Source organism: Lucilia cuprina, chromosome 2, assembly GCF_022045245.1.
Source record: "Lucilia cuprina isolate Lc7/37 chromosome 2, ASM2204524v1, whole genome shotgun sequence".
In the NCBI taxonomy this organism is placed as follows: domain Eukaryota; kingdom Metazoa; phylum Arthropoda; class Insecta; order Diptera; family Calliphoridae; genus Lucilia; species Lucilia cuprina.
The window spans coordinates 19,257,872-19,270,756 of NC_060950.1; the positions used below are offsets into that span (position 1 = coordinate 19,257,872).

At 30.5% G+C, this 12,885-nt stretch overlaps 4 protein-coding genes across 4 annotated transcripts; 3 read left to right on the top strand and 1 right to left on the bottom strand.

Moving 5' to 3' along the window:
* The first annotated feature begins 6 nt into the window (after positions 1–6).
* On the top strand, positions 7–3,580 carry LOC111682914 (glycoprotein endo-alpha-1,2-mannosidase). Its single transcript, XM_023444912.2, has 3 exons — positions 7–954; positions 1,017–1,245; positions 2,583–3,580. The coding sequence occupies exons 1-3, from the start codon at positions 14–16 to the stop codon at positions 2,859–2,861; spliced, it is 1,449 nt and encodes a 482-aa protein (XP_023300680.1). The 5' UTR covers positions 7–13; the 3' UTR covers positions 2,862–3,580.
* A 968-nt stretch (positions 3,581–4,548) lies between these two features.
* On the bottom strand, positions 4,549–6,234 carry LOC124421386 (probable E3 ubiquitin-protein ligase bre1). The gene is made up of 2 exons (XM_046956488.1): positions 4,988–6,234; positions 4,549–4,927 (listed from the first exon to the last, which is right to left on the bottom strand). Exons 1-2 carry the CDS (start codon positions 6,130–6,132, stop codon positions 4,657–4,659), a joined length of 1,416 nt encoding a protein of 471 aa, XP_046812444.1. The 5' UTR covers positions 6,133–6,234; the 3' UTR covers positions 4,549–4,656.
* A 1,629-nt stretch (positions 6,235–7,863) lies between these two features.
* On the top strand, positions 7,864–9,411 carry LOC111682917. Its single transcript, XM_023444915.2, has one exon. It carries the CDS (start codon positions 7,933–7,935, stop codon positions 8,767–8,769), a length of 837 nt encoding a protein of 278 aa, XP_023300683.2. The 5' UTR covers positions 7,864–7,932; the 3' UTR covers positions 8,770–9,411.
* A 722-nt stretch (positions 9,412–10,133) lies between these two features.
* On the top strand, positions 10,134–12,879 carry LOC111682913 (protein mushroom body miniature). The gene is made up of 2 exons (XM_023444911.2): positions 10,134–11,431; positions 11,584–12,879. Exons 1-2 carry the CDS (start codon positions 10,250–10,252, stop codon positions 12,259–12,261), a joined length of 1,860 nt encoding a protein of 619 aa, XP_023300679.2. The 5' UTR covers positions 10,134–10,249; the 3' UTR covers positions 12,262–12,879.
* The last annotated feature ends 6 nt before the right edge of the window (positions 12,880–12,885 follow it).

Sequence of the window (12,885 nt, forward strand, 5' to 3'; positions counted from 1 at the left end):
AAAACAATTAAAAATGATTATAACTAAATATTGTAAAAATCCACGAAAATTTCGTATCATTTTACTTTTGATGATTGTTACACTAATAGTTATAACATTATTAATACTCAACAATGGACTACAACATGTCAACACTGAAAGATTAATCGATGAACGTTTTGTGGCACAAGCCTATGCGGGGCCACCACAACTAAAACCGCAGCAAAACGAAGATAATGGTTTGGTTATTTTAAAATCTCCGCGTGAAAATGGCATTATACAACCGGAAAAATATGATGAACATAAACTAAAATCACGTTTAATCGAAGAGAAAATTCACAATTTAAAAGAACAAACCAAACAATTAATACAGGATCCCGAAGAGGAACATACCGTAATGGAGAGTGTTAGCACAGCCATACATATCTTTTATACAGCTCCGGTCCAATGGTATAAGACCCGTAAACCTACGGTTCCCAAAGAAATTCTCACTGATTTCAATACAACCGAGAATGTTACACAAAAACCAGCAGCTAAAATTTTAAATAGTGCTTTCTATCCGTCTCTGGGTCTATACAAGCCCACTTGTGAACTCTTCGAGAGACACTTTCAAAATATTCGCAATTGTGGTGTGGGTGTATTGATTTTAAGCTATACGGGAAAACCTGCAGAATTAGAAGTTTACAAGACCATTTTTCAGGTGGCACCAAAATTTAATTTATCTATTACCTTCGAAATTAGTGTAGCTGGCAATCAATCATTATCTTTTCTACAACAACAACTAAAAGATATACGCAAATTCTATCATTTGCCGGTGTTTTTTAAAGTTTTCTCACAAAGTCGTAATGCATTAACCCCTGTTATTTATATAAGTAATGCCTATAAACTAGTCGATTCCCTGGCATCTCAAGCATTTTGCAAATCTTCTACATCCATAAGATTTATACTCGATGCCTTCTTTATTGGTCACATAAGGTAAGTTGCTATAGATCGATCTCCTTGATAAGGTTTTATTAACAATTTTATTACTGTTTTAGATTAAAGAATCATGCCGATTACATTAGGCGTCTGTGTTTAGATGGATTCTATAGTAAATTGCCTAGTAATGGGGCCACATTCGCCAGTACTTGGAAAAATTGGTCATATTTAAAATCATTCGCCTTAACCTATAAAATGTTGTTTGTACCGACAGTGGGTCCTGGTTTTGCTGAACGCAATAAATTTCCGCGCCATGGTGATATACAAAGACATCGTAGTAATGGAAGAGTGAGTTTTGTGGTCTTTAAATTTTTTTAAAGTTTAATTTTTATAGTCAGCATCAAATATATTCGCTTGTTAGGCATTTTTTTTCCAAAAAATCACATTATGTTCATAAATACTTTCCCATCTCTGTGACTAAGATTTAAATTCAAAACAATAAACACAAACACTAAACTTTGTTGTTGTTTCCAGCTGTTTACTGTTTCTTATTAAGAAGCAAAGTACGGATCCACACTAGGAAACTTTTGGTTTTCCATGACAGAGAAAGAAGAAACGGAGTTTCTCCTTCTCGGAAACTTATTTTGTTTTGTTTCTTCTCATTTGTACAAAAACAAATCAATGCAATTAAGACCTGGTTCACACTAGGAAACTTTTTTGGGAAACTTTTGATTTTTGTGTGTGTGGGAGAAAGAGAAAGAAATATCAACAATTTCTTTCTCTCACACACAAAATCAAAAGTTTCTCAACGAAAGTTTCCTAGTGTGAACCAGGTCTAACACGTAGTTTCTGAAACAAAAGTTTGACCTGGTCCACACTAGAAAACTTTCGTTGACAAACTTTTTCTTAATTCCTTAATGTCCACACATAGAAACTTTTGTTTCAGAAAGTACGTGTAAATTGCATTGATTTGTTGTTGTACGAATGAGAAGAATAACAAAACAAGTTTCCGAGAACGAGAAACTCTGTACCGCGAGAGAAATGAATGATATTCTATCTATTTCTCTCTTACGCAAAATTAAAAGTTTCCTAGTGTGGACCAGCAATTTCTATGTGTAGACATTAAGTAAACTTCAAAAGAGAATTAAGAAAAAGTTTCTCAACAAAAGTTTTCCAATGTGGAACAGATCAAACACAACGTTCACAAGCAAGCAAAATCTGAATGTTGTTGTTGTTTTCATGCTAATTTTTCGATGAAATTTTCAGAGGTTGTCACAGATTTTTGCTCATATCTCCATTATTTATGAACCGATTTTGTTGATTTTAAATAGGAAACTTCTCGAAAACATGTCAGATAGAATTGTTATAGACTGAGATACCAAATATATTTGAGGCTTTTGAAAATTTAATTCAACACACAGACAGACAGACAGGACTTCGCTTTCTACGAGGAGCCAGAATATAGATACTTTATAGGGCTTATATAAACCCTTCTACCACATTGGTGGGGTATTTAAAATTCGGCATATTTATTTTCGAAATCTCAAAAATTCATCAAAGTCCTTTTTCGTAAATAGCGATGTTTTGATGGTGGCTATAGGAGCTTCGGCAAAGTCGATTAGTTACTGAACTATAACGTACAATAACTTATCAAATAATTTTAAATCTTTAATTCCAATCAAAAGTATTATGGAGTAGCATGGCGTACCGCTATACTAAATCATGTTGGTTTCATAAATATCGCCAGTTACAACAACTGGCCCGATGGCAGTCAAATCGAAGAGGTAATACCTAAAGCCGGTTTTCTCGATTATAATCCTGGAGCTAAAACGAAATATTTGGATCTAACTACACACTGGGTAGGTAATTTTATAAAAACACGCAATGAAGCTGCAGCAGCTACACTTCAAAGTGGCAGTGGCCACTTAAGTTGTTATGAATTTTTAAATAATACCATTTGTTAAGAAAGTCAATCGGTCTCAGCAATAATGATTTAAAAAATCAAACTCAATACAGGCCAAAATTTAAATTACTTTACAAATTAGCAGAAAAAAAACAACAATTACTTTCATACTGAAGCAACAAAAAAGTATAAAATGTTATTTAAACTATGTAATTGTTTTATTTTTTTTAATATACTTAGATATATAATATTTAGATAGTCTAGAGAAAATTGAAACATTTGCCAAACACCATACATATTTATTGTGAAAAACTATATAACTAATAATATATTAACTATAAACCTTTTTTCCATTTAAATCTTAAAAGAAATTCTTTATATTAAACTCTTTAAATTTTTGGTAGATTTAAATTAATACAATCGGTACAATCGTTAATCAGATAAAAGTTTACATTATTATTATTAAAAATATAACTAGTCACTTGTTAATTTACTCAAATTTAAAAGGAAAACAATATATATAAAAAAGTATATAAAAATCTTCTTTAAACAGATATTTTTTTAGTATTTAAATTATAGCTTTAACTATTTATATACATTACTACATATATAGCGTTTCTAATGACTGATTAAAATAAAACTCTTTCAAAATTTATATAACTATTATGATTATTATTGTCTAATTTTAACTTATTCGAAAATATAGTAAACATCATTGCAGTAATCTAAACTCTATTATACTTAAACTCTATACATCAATAAACTTGAATACTATATTTCTTAATAGAAAAAAAAACGATTTTTAACTAGACCTTGCTAAGTGAATCTTTTCCTTAGTCCGTCTTTATTTTATGACTCATTTATAAATTGTGTCTTTTGAATTATTTTAAAAGTTACAATTTGCCACTTTTTGAAATGTGTAGTTCTTTCACATTTCTAAGGAAACTTCAAAAGAGAATTAAGAAAAAGTTTCTCAACAAAAGTTTCCTAGACCTGGTTCACACGAGGAAACTTTTTAACCATCTCTTTCTCTCACACACAAAATCAAAAGTTTCTCAACAAAAGTTTCCCAGTGTGAACGAATCGTGTTTACACGATTAGTGTTTACACGATTAGTATAAAACAATAACAAAGTAAGATGGCAACAGCTGTTTCACTTTTATTGTCTGTGTTTACATAAAAATACTTCCCTAATTTAATACGACTTGCTTGTTTTTTGAATCCTTTCTAAAAGATGAAGAGAGCCATACGACTGTCCAATTTTTCATTCGTATTCTCTCTCAATGTGTTATGGTTTCATTACATAATGCGTTTAGACGATCCCATTCGTACTCTTCTACACATGATCATATTACTTGTGTGATCGTGTAAAGCCGGATTCAGTTTATACCCAATACCTTTGGTGTTGGTAGCACCTATTTTTAGAGGACTTTAATAACACTAAGATGTGAGTAAAACGACAGGTATTAGTAAACACAAATGTCCATGGTTCCTTTAAAAATGTTTCTACACCATGAAAACTTTTGTCTATCTAGTTAAGATGTTGAAGCTAGATTCTTTAACGCTAATCACTAGAGATATGCAACACCTCTAAAAGAAACTTCTTTGAAAGTCTACAATTTTTATCGACGAAAATCTAGTCACTATAACCAAGGGCAACTTAATGAACAACTCTATCGCTACTTTTATGAGCTTAAATTACACATGGTGTCCGGTCAAACAATCGTACTTTTACGAGCTACGATCGTGGAGTAGCGTAAAGATCACATGAACCTTATTGGACCAAGTATGATTTTAAGTGAGCTATGACCAATTGTCGCCTGATCTTTCCTCTATTTGAAGCAAAATATTTAAACTCAATACTCACCTTTAAAATTTATATCATCACATTTATGTTGCGGCGAGGAAGCTTGAGGAGATTGTGGCTGTGACCAAAATGGTATGCTGGCATCTTGTTTAAAATTTTCATTGACAATACATTGAAAACAAAATGAATGCAAACAATTCAAACTTCGGGGATCCTTAAAAAGTTCATTGCAAATTTTACAGCACAAATCGTCCGGATACAGACTAGCTTCTGTGGGAACTCTTGGCGATAAACTGCGTAATGGTGAGACCGAAGGACTTCTAAAATTAAATTAAATGTTAATTATTTCTATTAACCTAAACCGTAAGAGAAACATAAACCTGGTGCGATTCGAAGCCGTTTCAAATGAATCCGAGTGCGATAGATTGCTAATAGTCAACAAAGAAGGCGAGGCTTGTGTTCCGTTGTTTAAAGTTTCGACATGATTAGTGGGTGAATTGGGTGCTGTGATAATTTTCAATTCTGGTATTTGAGTCTTTAAAATTCCCGAATTGTTACGGGAAAAATGTTTTGGTGATAAAACTAAAGAAGGTACCAGATTATCCCTACTTTTTCCGATATCCTGTTTCTGTTTATGAGCCTCCAAATCACCGTTTAAGCCATTACTACTAAGGCTGCTACTCTGAACGGATATTGAAGAAGCTCCACTTAAAATATTATCCAATAAAGATTCTGGAGAGGTAGAACTTTCCGTTATATGTTTATTAATCTCTGAACCGGAAGATGATTTGCGACGTGGTAAATTTGAAGTAGATTTCAAATCATTAAACGTTGTATGCATATATAATCCACTACTGTTGGGTTTTAAAGTAGATGTTTTTGGTGTATTAGGTTTTAAAGTGGTTTTTCTGGTCGAAAAAGACGACAACTTTATTTCAGGTAATTTTTGAATAGTACCATTTTTAGGCGGCTTATCAGTAGTTTTTTGATTTTGCCCTTTTGTGGACACATTTATAGGCACAATTGTAAAATTGAGCAAAGAAGTTGTAGAGGAGGAATGTTTGTTGTTTGATAAAGTACAATTTTTCCATTGCACTTTATTGGCACCGATATTCGTTGTGTTAGTATTGCTGGTCAGTGACTTTATTACATCCGTTTCCGTTTTAATTGATTTATTGATTATTTTGGTTGAATTTTCACATGGTTGTTTTGTTTGCGATTTTAAAGCAATTTTTTCCGTACTTAAACTAATATGAAAATTTCTAGTACTTTCAAATTGTTTTAAATTCAATACTTCATCGGTTATTTTATTGTATTTATCTTGTTGCTCACTAGTTTGTTGTAATTCCTCATTTCCCTCCATCTGCTGATAGACATTTTCAAAACTTTCTTCTGGTACTTCCCAAATTTCATCATCTCTAGAATAATCCGAAAGATTTGAATTTTCTCGTTTATCTTGTTCCAAATGCTGCTCAAATTCTTCCGATTTTCTACGTACTACTTCATATAAATAACTACAACTCATAATTAAGAGTTTTTTTTTAATTTTCTATTTATATAACCGTTTTTAATGAATGTTAACGTTATAAATTTGTGTTGTATTTCGGCCAATGTTTAAATGTTAACTGAATCTATGTTAATGTCTCAATTGTATATTTGGTTTCTTCTTTTTTTGCATTGCTATAGGCACTTGACATAAAAACTATTCTATTCCTAATGCTAATCCAATTACTACTAGATATTTAAATAATATTTTATGCATTTGTTTACATTTATTTGTCTGTGACAACATTTGCATTTCGTTCGTAAACAACATGTTGCATTTGTTGTACATACATGAGTACATATATATTAGGGTGTCCCCCATATTTGAAGTTGCTGATGTTTCCTCCAAAAGTGAAAACTAAGTTCATTAATTTGAAACAATTAAAAAAAGATATTTTACTCTTAAAGACCTTAAATTATTTATGTGTATAAAAATTTCATAACATAATTTTGTTAAAACTGAAAACTTTAATAAAGAACTTTTTCATTCTATGATCCAGCTCAGCAAATATTGAAGCCGGAATTAAAATTTTGAGAAATGGTATCTTAGAATTAACTAATTAATTCTCGTTGTAAACATTAACACAATATTTTTTCTCCATATAAACGATGCCGCCCTAATATATATTTTTGTATATATTGCCATTTGGAAGATATATAAACCGGCACAAATTATTATTATAATATGTTAGTCAAATTTTGACATCAAGTAACTCTTTTCTATACATAAATTGATCATGTTGATTAAAATTGATTACCAAAATTTGTGTGGAGAAGAGAACGGGAACAACCACTAGGTTCACTTTATGATCTTCACAAAGATATAAGTAGAAAAAGGTTATATCTGTGGGGAGGAGGTTTTAAAAAAAACTAACTTACTTACTTACTTACTTACTTACTTACTTACTTACTTACTTACTTACTTATTTATTTATTTATTTATTTATTTATTTACTTACTTACTTACTTACTTACTTACTTACTTACTTACTTACTTACTTACTTACTTACTTACTTACTTACTTACTTACTTACTTACTTACTTACTTACTTACTTACTTACTTACTTACTTACTTACTTACTTACTTACTTACTTACTTACTTACTTACTTACTTACTTACTTACTTACTTACTTACTTACTTACTTACTTAATTACTTACTTACTTACTTACTTACTTACTTACTTACTTACTTACTTACTTACTTACTTACTTACTTACTTACTTACTTACTTACTTACTTACTTACTTACTTACTTACTTACTTACTTACTTACTTACTTACTTACTTTCTTGCTTACTTAAAACAGCTTTTTTGTTTTGAAATAAAATTTTTCGAAAAAATAAATTAAAGAACATGAAAAAGTAAGTATTTTTAAATTTTTAATATATAAATTATAAATTATATATTAATTTTATCAATTTTTACACATTAAAAAGACAGCTTTAATTCCATTTATAGGTTATGTCATATGGAAAAACAGAGGCTGGTGTGATAGCCAAAATTATGAATCGTATGTAAAATAACAATTTTGACATACATTCGGAATTACATATGGACAAAAAAAGTGACAGTACATATGTAAAGTACATGTCGTCTAATAGCACCTTTACTGCATCACTTTCAAAAAGTGGAACATAATACAGTGCTGTCATCTTTAAATAAAAGAAATCGAAATTTTACCACCACTAAAGTATCGTATAAATAAGCTGTCAAATTTTGTATTTACATTTTGTAAGTGCACGTTGTTAAACTAAATAAAGGAAAAAAAATAAAAATGGTAAACAATCCATTTCGTAGTAAACCTTCTGCAAATGTTCAACAAAATGTTGATGATTGGGGTAAAACTAAATTTAAACCAAATAAATTCGGAGGCGGTGGCCGTGGCGGTAAAAAACCTTTTAACAAACATCAAGGTGGCAAATTCGGCAACAACAAGCCATTCCGTGGTGGAAAAGGAAATAATCATAAAAATAAGGACAATTACAAATTCAATCAAGTAGCACGCGATGCTAAACCAGAAAATGCTACACCATGGAATAAATACAAGGATGAAATTGTCTACAAGCAACGTGAAGAAGAGCAAGCAGCTTTGCAGGCCAACATGGATAGCAAAGATGCTAAAACTGCACTCAAGCAGCGTGAAATGAACTATAGGAAGTTACTAATTGAACAAAAGAAACAGGAATCCACTGTTTGGGATGATTTCGGAGAAGAAGAAGAAGATAACCACAAAAATAAACAGAAAAAACCCAAAAAGTTTGAAGAAACTTCCACAGAAGTCGCCATTAACGAAATTAAGGAAACGAATAAAAGTAAAAATTTTAATAAAAAACAAAAGAAAGCAGAAAATAAATTAAATGCTGAATCTAAAACCAAGTTCAAGAAAAACGTTTCTAATTCTGAACTCAAAGCAGACGTTAAAGAGTTCATATCAAAAGAACTTTTAGAAAACTTCGATAGTAAAAAGTTAAGCTTCGAACAAAATGATATATTACGACGTAAAATAACGAAAACTTCAGTGATGTCTATTGGTATTACACTTGAATGTGCGGTCAATGATTTGAAACACAAAAAAACTATAAAGGAAAAACGAAAACAAAATAAAAACTAAAACTCGTAAAAAACTTTTTTTTAATATGAATTCAATATTTTTTTATTATATTATCTTTGGGTTGGCGATATTCAATATTAGAAAACAATGAGCCGGGTTCATTATTGTTTTAACGATATGAATTTATCATGTCTGTTTTGTAAATCTATTCGGTTTCAAACTCTAAAAAAGAAATTTAAAATGTCCATAGCATTTATATTAAGTTACAATAGTATTAAAAAAACTCAACAAATAAGTGTTTAATTTATTATAATAAATATAAATTCGATTTTCTTTCGACTAGATTTGTGTAATAGGTTTGACAACGAAATTTATGAGAATTGGTTTTTAAACGAGATTTTTACTCGGATTTGGTTTTAGAATAGACTGGCATAATTTATGTGCATTTTATCAATAGAATGGTATTTAGGTAACTTTTTCCATTGATGTCAATACTATTCGTATAAGATAATGATTAATCGAGATTTAGTTATAATTGTTTTTAATAAAAATCAATATATTTGAAAATTGTTTAAACTTAAAAAGCACCTTTATTTCATGATATAGAGCACTCAAGTATGGAGTATGTATCATACTCCAAATTGTTGAACAGTACTTTTTGTTAAAAAGTCAATATTAGAAAAAATATAACCCAGTTCTAGTTCAGTTCTTTCATTGTAATATATATTTCATATCGATCGATAAACCATATAAATAAAAAAACTCCCGGAGATAAAAAGAGCAGATAAATATTTTTGCATATTTGTACTCTATAGAAAAAAGCTATATTAGAATGCCTGATAAGTTATTTTAGACGACTACAGTAATCAATTAGCAGACTTCATTAAAAATCTAAGGAATTTTCTAATAAATGGTTTTTGGCTCGTTTCAAACTCTTAAGCACTGACTAGGATTCTATAAATCGACTTTCGAATAATCGAACAATCGACTTTTTGTCGAAAAAAGTCGAAGTCAACTATTTTGTTCCCAAAAAATCGATAAATCGACTATCGTCTATGAAAAAAGTCGACTTTGTAAAAAAAGTCGGATGGTCGGAAAGTCGAAAATAGAAAGAAGTTGAAAAAACTCAAAAAATTGCAACAAATAGAAAAATATAAATATTATAAATTTACGCTTCTGGCAACTTTATAAATTGTTAACTCTGGTCGGAAAAAGTCGAAAATTGTCGGAAAAAGTCGAAAAATCGACTTTTAATTAAATGAAAAAAGTCGAAAAAAATGCAAAAAGTTGAAAAGTCGACTTTTTGTTTCAACTATAGAACCCTAGCACTGACCAGATAGGCGATATCATGTTCGTTTACAAAAAAATCAATTTGGTAGTACTTATGTTTACATTTTATTTTCCATCTCTAATTTAGAAATATATTAAAATTTTATTTCCGAACACTTCCTTAGCATAAAAAACAACACGTGCAAGCAAGAATTTTATTTACAAAAAATATATATAAATTTCTTTATTATTTTGACCGTAGCATCTTAACATGAATAATAACAATAGTAATAAATGGAGTAAAAGAAACCGAGGTGGTGGCGGTGGTAGATCGTATGGCGGCCAAGGTGGTGGCAAAAAATACAGAGGAGGAGGAAGAAATAATGGACAAAACAACCAAGACGGCAGAGGTTTTCAAAAATTTGTAGACACTGATTATCCTTATAATGAACAAGACTATTGGCCACAAAACGATAGAAACTATGATAATAATATTAATAATAGTTATCAAGTTGGCGGAAATGCAGCAGGTGCTGGTATATTTCCCTGGATTAGAAATAAACCGGTGAATCCCTTAATAATACCATCACAAAATCCATTTCAGAATGTACCCGTTTCTCAGCAATTTCCTAATAATAATTCTAATAAATTGATTTTTGAGGATACAATAGAAAATTCGAATATATCTGAGAGTAGTGAACATCGGAACACTACTGAAACACAGCAATCGGAGGAAAATTCAACCTTAGGACAAAAATCCAATGAAGAGAACACAGCCTCTACAAGTAGAAACAATTCCTGTTCCAACACAACAAATGCCTCTACTAGTGCAACTACGGACAATAAATTTACTGTCAAAGTTAAGCAGGAGAAAGAAGCATTGGGAATACAACTAAAACAGGAAAGAAAATCGTCAAGTTCATCATCGTCATCATCTAGTGAATCTTCTTCAAGTGATGAAGAACCGCAACCTGCAAAAAAACCAGAAGCAATTTCTAAGCCAGAGCTAACAACATCCACACCAAAACCACCTTCCTCACCACAAATTGTTATTAAACTAAAACCAAAAGCAAATACTGTAAAAACAGTACCACCACCACAATCTTCTTCGTCTTCCTCATCGTCATCATCATCGTCCTCATCTTCGGATGAAGATGAACCTGTAGCACCACCACCACCAACAACTAAACCTTCCTTATCACAAAAGGAAAAAAAGACAAAGTCAGAAGAGGTTGTAAAGAGTACAACAAAAGCAAAATCTTCAAAACAGACTAATAACTCAGAAGATGATGTAGTTTGTATGGGTAAATTGGAAAATAAAATTGTGCTCGAGGATGATAGTGACAGCGAAGAGGATGAAAATGATAATAGTGATGATGATAATGATGCAAAATCAACAATTTCAAATAAAAAATCAAAGAAATCCGACAAGTGCATGATTTGCAATAAAAAAGTGAGTAATTTTAATGATTACCCAAGAAACGTATTAGATATCCAATAGTATATTAAAATTTTCTCGTATTTACCGAAAATTTTTATTAGTATTTAAGAACTTTTCAATTGTAATTTAAATTATTGTTAAATATTTAATTTTTCCACTTGCAGGGTCACACATCCTTTCAATGTCAAATGATTTGCAAAAATTGCTCTGCACCCTATCACGGCTATCGCACCTGCCCAAAGCCAGCCAATTTAAGTACAATGATGCAATTGTTTATGGAATTCTGTATGCAACAGTTGCAAAGTTTTAGTGTAGAAAAACAAATTCCCTTCAACATAAGCCAAAGTGTACCTGTGCCACAGATAGATACAGCACACACATCAAGCAACAAAACCAATAAGCTAAAACGTAAACAAACAAAGGCTAATGAATTCAATACAAAAACTAAAGCGTCAAAAAAACGTAAAGTATCAGTTTCAAAGAAAAAGAACTCTAAAAACAATAGTGATGATAGTAGTGACAATGATACTGAAAAAGATTCAGATTCAGAGACATCATCAACAGAATCCCAAGAGGAAGAAGACTCTTCAGACTCGGCTGCTGAAAGTTTAGTTTCTTCGAAGAAGAAACTTAAAATGAAGAGTAAAAATGCTTTAAAAACACCATCTAAAACGAAAAACTTTTCAACGAATCCACTTAATCTGCCGCTGGTTTTAAATGGTTTACCCAATATAAATGTTGCTACTCCCAACGTAAATAATCCTAATACTTCAGCAAATGCTTTAAATACTTTACTTTTAACACAAATGTTTCAAAATGCCATTGGCTCTTTGAAACAGTAAGGATAATTTTGTTATAAAGAAAATGTTTCGTTTTTTTTTTCAAAATATATATTTGTGTTTCTTAAGAAAAACAAAGAAAAATTTTAAACAAAATTTTAGTTTTAGGTGTAAAGCCTTCAAGTTGTTTATAATAAGTACACGTTACGTTAAAGACAGGCTCTTTTATTATGTTTAAGTGTAAAATTTTTCATTTATAGAGTAGTTTTTTTTTTAACAAAAAGTAAATTGTACTAAATTCGTCTGTGATGAATAGGAATTATCATTCATCTTTTCATTATTTATATGAAAAAAATAAATTGTAACATATATTTTTTTAAAGAAATTTAACTAAAATTCTATTCTAATGCAGTAGTACTAAAAAGTACTAAATTACTTTTCCTTTTTTTGCAAAACAAGCCAGTAGAAAGACCTACTGATTAGTCAGTGGACTAGTATTTTGACGAGTATATGGACAAATTATATTAGACTGTGTTCTAGAATATAGAGTAGCCTGGATTAACTAGTCAATGGACCAGACTTTTAGAAGTTTATGGGCTAGACTATGTCTATTAACAAGTCTATGGCGTAGTCTATAGAATAGTCACCCCTATTCTGCATTGCGATTACGTTTACGCATTCAGTTTC